The sequence below is a fragment of the Dreissena polymorpha genome, chromosome 16 (assembly GCF_020536995.1).
Source record: "Dreissena polymorpha isolate Duluth1 chromosome 16, UMN_Dpol_1.0, whole genome shotgun sequence".
NCBI classification, from domain to species: domain Eukaryota; kingdom Metazoa; phylum Mollusca; class Bivalvia; order Myida; family Dreissenidae; genus Dreissena; species Dreissena polymorpha.
In genome coordinates, this window is record NC_068370.1 from 34011866 (window position 1) to 34018238 (window position 6373).

General features: G+C 35.4%; 1 protein-coding gene across 1 annotated transcript; it reads left to right on the plus strand.

Moving 5' to 3' along the window:
• The first annotated feature begins 2407 nt into the window (after nt 1-2407).
• On the plus strand, nt 2408-6164 carry LOC127861394 (techylectin-5B-like). Its single transcript, XM_052399842.1, has 2 exons — nt 2408-5449; nt 5518-6164. The coding sequence occupies exon 1, from the start codon at nt 2516-2518 to the stop codon at nt 3674-3676; it is 1161 nt and encodes a 386-aa protein (XP_052255802.1). The 5' UTR covers nt 2408-2515; the 3' UTR covers nt 3677-5449; nt 5518-6164.
• Nucleotides 6165-6373: the final 209 nt, after the last annotated feature.

The following is a 6373-nucleotide window of genomic DNA, read 5'->3' on the forward strand; positions in this document are numbered from 1 at the left end:
ATGTTTCATCCAAGTATATTAGTACCTTTTGAGAATATGCATGCTCCAGTTTTAATGTTGGACAGACTGATGGGCAAACAGGTGGGGAGATTAACATGTCAGATAGAAATGACAGACATATGGTGAAAGCATTAAGGGCCTAGTAACATTATTACAAGGGTAATGGAGTCTCATCGAAAGTGTTTTTTGTTAAAAAAGGTCGGATAGTATTACATGCATGAACATAATTTACTACTGCAAGTGCATAATCTATCCGATAATCAATGTTAGATCTATTATCACAATCGAAACTATTCATAGGGATGTTTATATTTGAATTGACAGTATATAAAGTGACTTAGGGTAATGAACCTATTTATTTCCTTGTTACAAACTTGTTTAACATACCTTAAATCGATTGGCGCCTTTCTTTTGAATTAACAATTATACTAAATTGCATATTTGTAGGTCAGAGGTTTCTCTAGAAATTGAGTGCAAACAAATGGTGAAAGGACCGACCCACCGGCGAACTTGTGTTTTGTCCATCTATCTATCCAACAGGATATAATATGATTGGCATGTATATCATTGTGCAGCTGAGCTCAAAGCGACTTACCATTAAACACTAGTTTTCAGAGAACACTTTGAGTTAAGAATTATGAAACAACACTATTTATGAACAATTAGCAACTTCAGTAGAAGTGGTACTTCCTCTCCAAGTGTTTGCATCTTTAAAACAATTCCTAAGCATTTGCCACGCATGCTTAAACACATCAGTGTTTCAACAAGTTCGGCTTCTTCTCAACATAACTCATTCGCATAGAAAACCATACAATGTCTGATTTGTTGGTCTCTTGCTGCAATATCTTGTGGCACATCTTTTCCAGAAAAACCAATATTCGTGAAAGTAAACACCCTGCGGCCATTTAGGTGTGTGCAAAGAAATATAAATGTATTACTTTTAAAATTACCTATACTTAAGAGTATAATCTCACATGTATCTGTTATTGTAACAGATCTTTGACCATCGGTAAAAATTCGGTCGTGTATTATCAACAAATTGCCCGGTTTACCGATAAGTATTCAAAGTTTTTAATATTAATATTTAGTACTTTGAGAAATCGCAGGCTAAAATTTTGTGGACTGCGGACTAGCCCCCCCCCCATTGTCAACTGGGTCATGCGAGTTGTGTATCGTGTTATTTCTTAAAAGTTGACCCAGCATTTGTAAAAATATATCAAGACATACATTTCCAGAAAGGAAATTCATTTCTTTGTTGAATAAGACCGAGATCGTAATCGCCGCACACTTGATGAAGATATGGCTGTTCAAAGCGATGCACCCCGTTCTGGGGTGATTTTGAGTTGCATACCTTGTTATATATATATTTGATAGTGATTTTTTTTTCAGAAAAGATAATTTTTCGTTATAATATGATTATTTATCATTCAAAATGATGTTTCACTAATTAATATCATAGCAACACGCTAACTACCTGTGCTTTATGGACGGCCCAAAGACGAACATTCAAATAGAAGGACAGATTGACAGAACATGGCGTAACGATATAACTTGTCTTGGAATTGAAAGTATTTCATTATTGACAAAGCGTATGACGTACCATTTGGGTCAAAAGTCAACAAGACCTACTAGGTAAAAAGAGAAATTTACGTCGACGTACAATATGTACTTCGACTTAAAAAATTGTACGTCGACGTACGATTTTTACCGACCCTTGAGTGTTAGCCAATCAGAAGACCCCTTACATCTGTTGCTTTGATCCGCATGTAAAACATTCACGGTGCTATTTTCAGACTCTATACGATTTTTATTTCAAATTTTGATTCCATATTATTTTGCCTAAGCTTTCTAAGCAATCGTGTTGCCACAATAATACAGCGGAAGTCTACACTGTGTATTAGCAACCTGCTGTGGTGATCCCTATCCATTTGAACGTCAAGTTATGACATATAGATCAGACATCGGCCGGCTGTCTACTAAAGTGTATAATATTTATTATTTAAATCGATTTTAGATAAATACTGTGGTAGATACTTATTTTAAATTCTTTGTTTTTTTTTGTTTTTTTTTTTAATTTCAATTTTGATATTTTTATTCATCTTGTCCTCAATTAAAAAAGAGATTTAAAGCATTTATTGTGAATATATCTGAAGGAAAAGCGGCTCAAGAGACGAGTGTTTTGATTGGCTGTTCAGACAATTTGTACGTCGACGTACAAAAATGTACGTCGACGTACAAATATATATGTCGAAGTGTATTTCATAATTGTACGTCGACGTACAATTTTTGTACGAATATGTACGTCGACGTATATTTCTCTTTTTACCTTGTATGTCTTGTTGACTGTCGACCCAAATGGTATTCCATACAAAGCGTAGTTAAATCAAGTGTTTCTACGACCGTTCAAACACTTTGCCGAGTACACGTCAAGCTGTTTTACACGGACTACTTGATGTCGAAAATCTAGCACTATTGATCATAAGCATTGTGAGCACAGAAAAGCACTGACAACAAAATGGTTGCGAGTTTTAAGGTTTTCACGTGGTGTGCACTAATTATCATTTGCATTTATGGAAACAAAAGCGACATCTTTAGTGAACGGATTTCAAGAATGGAACAGCGCATGGTGGAAGACATTCGTCTTTTAATGGCAGAATTAAAAGAGGATTTAGAGTCGATTAGAAATATGAGTGACTTCATGTCTGCGGCTGTCGCATGGAACCGTAAACCTGGTGAAGATGTGGTGTCCAAAACAACTTTTGCGCACTCAGAAACTCCCATCGGACAACAACTTGTGCGATTGAAAAGGGGGTTTTCTGTTGAAAAACGTTTTATGCGAAGTGTAGAAAGTCAGCTTAAGTGTCACACCGATTCTGAAATTCAAAGAAACATGCTCCTTAGTGAAGCAGGAAACAGAACTGCGTCCTATATTGAATCATTGATAACTACGGTCAATGGCTTTTCATCTGTAAAAAAGGACGTACACGAGATCAAAACTATCCTAGAGACTCGAATAGGAAATAAAGTTGATGAAAAGGACAACGCCTTCACAGATTGTTTAGACTTGCTCAGGCACGGGTATACTTCTAATGGTGTTTACTCCATCCATCCAACGTCTGTATGGAGGCCACTTCAAGTCTACTGCGACCAAACAACGGCTGGAGGTGGGTGGACCGTGATCCAAAGACGTCAAGACGGTTCAGAAAACTTCACCAGGCCCTGGATCGATTATGCTTATGGATTCGGATCCCTGCAAGGTGAATTCTGGCTCGGGAATGAGTTCATTCACCGCCTTACTACAACCGTACCCAATGAACTGAGAATTGAGTTGCAGGATTTTGAAAACGACTGTCGCGTGGCGGAGTACGGTCGCTTCGTTGTGGGACCAGAATCAGATCTTTATAGATCATCGATTAAATTCTTCAGTGGGAATGTCACAGATTCGTTTTCTTCACACAATGGTATGCAGTTTTCGGCTGCTGACAGTGGCCCATCAAAGGGATGTGCAGTGTCCTACAAAGGCGGGTTCTGGTACGACAAGTGTCATCTCGTGAACATAAACGGGCTATACCTTAAAGGAAAACACGATTCCGATGCTGACGGTGTTAACTGGCATGGATTTAGGGGACATCATTATTCTCTAAAATTCTCCGAAATGAAAATCCGACCTCATTAAACATCAGTTGTCAAGAGTTAAAAATGACTACCATAGACGGTGTTTTGTGCATCTGATATTTCAACCAGAAAAAGTATTGGGATCAATGGTTCGAAATGTGTTTTGTCGTTATAGCTTAAATTTAAAAATTGTTAAGGAATATATTCTATATATTTTGATTATTTACTTATGGTAAGAATGTATAAGATAAACCATTAATTTAATATTGAGTTTATATAAATGCACACCTTCCAAAAAACTTCCATAACTTAATACATCAAGCTGGATAGTGCCGGCTATGTTGACATAGCGGACGTCGCAAGCTAGATGTTGGAGCCCAAAAGAGTCCTGCCTCCTCCACCGGACGCAACAAGGAGCCCGAAAGACGGGTACTTTACACTGATAACTGCATCACTTCCAAGGGACTGTCTGAACCACTTAAAGCAATGGACACTGAGTTACTTTCAGCGTGTTTCACTTCGTCCGCAACACTTGTGGCAACCGAGATTTCAATGCACAAATTTTCAAGATTGTAAACAGGGAAGAGTAGTCTATATTGTCAACGATAAATACAAGAAGGCAATTGAAATATTGTCTATAAGTTGAAGAACACTGAATACAACATATAGCTGAATATCGTGGTTTTTATGCAATTTGAACGTTATTTGTATTCTATCAAAAATGTATATATTGATTGTAAGTTCTACTCCTTAATCGCTCAGCTCGATGTATAAAGGTCGGGTAAAAAACTTGTATTGCCTTCAATATGATAGTTAAATGTGTGCCATGTGAAAAGGTCATTTGAACTTGTTTTAAGCGAACTTAAAGTTTATAGCTATCAAGATTTTTTGAGGTGAATTGTTGGCAATATGTGCGTTTTTACGATTGTGGCTCTGATTTAATTTAATTTGCGGTATTGACAACAAAGTATATGTTAACAAAAGTTTATATTTGAGTAATAAACATTAATGAAATAGAATACACTATTTGCATTCAATGTTTATGATGGCTAGAGTGAGATAACTTTTGTTAATTTTTCTTATATTTACATGCAGGATACTGTAAAAGTAGATGTTTTACTTATGCTTCCTTTCGTTATGTGATATATACCAATGTCTTCTTGAGTTGAATGAACTGTACGTGTGTTTGCAAATTTATATATTACTTACGTGTAGTGTAGTGACATGCGGAAAGTACTAAGTTACTTTAATGTTATTATTTGGGGTAAAATCAACCCATGCTTTGAGTATATTTTCCCGAGTGAAACGATTTATTGCTAACAGTGGTTTCTATATTTTATGTTGTTGAATTACGTTTTGAAATTCGACTTGACATCCGCATACCAATTCAGTTAAGCATAATAAAACAGGATGATTTTGTTACCGGTATATGTTGCGCTAATTTAAAAATCCAAATGAGGTCTTTGCATTTCGTAAAAAAGTTTCACGTCGTGGGTAAAATCGCAACATTTATACGTGTGTTCATATTAAGCAGCATAAATAATAAAATTCAGACGTTTTGTTAACATTAAAAATATTACTACTTACGAGTGTTGGCCTGAAATTCAGAATGTTTTGCTTACAACTGTTTGAGTAAAATCTAATTGTGTACTAACATTATTTTTAGCGTTATTAAATAACTTTGGTTACATTGACAAAGCAGATTATCCAATACTTTAATTGTTAATTGTAATTATGTATTAATAGTGCTTCATCCGTATTCACGTTTATGAGTAACATTCCATGTATGTAGGTGCCTGAAGCTACTTGAGCGGAGTGCATGTTTATATGAGAGGTGTCCACGTCTATATGCTTTTAATATATGAGAGGTGTCCACGTCTATATGCTTTTAATATATGAGAGGTGTCCACGTCTATATGCTTTTAATATATGAGAGGTGTCCACGTCAAAAAGCTTTTATTTGCCTGAGATAAATTAACTTGAAATCCAGAAAAGTATGCATTCCTGTGAAAAAGAACTATATATATGCACATTTATTCGAAGCTATTTTTCCTAATATCTCGGAACTATTATTTCGACGTTATATATCATGAGTAAATGCACTGCAGAACATGAATGCCGATGTTATACATCATCGAGACATTACTTAATTGTTAATCGTTTACATGGATTTCAATATTATTTTTTATAGGTTAATGAACTGTATTGAGCACGTGTATTTGGATGTTATATATTACTGGATTGCGTGAATTGAACATAGGGCATATGTATTTCGATGTTCCCTTTTCCTCATGAAAATGTAAACATTCTAACAAAAATGTACAAATGTACAAATGTACTGATTTGGGTGTCAAACCCACTGAGATAAATGAACGGTATATTGAACAAATGTATTTTGATTTTAGTTTTTGCTGAGATAAATTAACTTTTGAAAGTGGATTGCTTTGTTTATTTTTATTTTTGCTGAGATAAATGAACTGTTAAGTGTACACATGTGTTTTGATGTTAATTTGTGCTTTTGTGGTGAGATAAATAAACTGTATATTGTGCACTGATATTTGGATTTATGTTTTACCTGAGTAAAAGAATTATAAATCGTGCCTATGCATATTTATTTTATATCTTATTATAACTGTGACCCTCCTTTTTAGCTCACCTGAGCACAATTTGCTCATGGTGAGCTTTTGTGATCGCTTTTTGTCCGTCGTGCGTCGTCCGTCGTCAACATTTTATGTTTGCTTGAAAAACATGGCTTCCA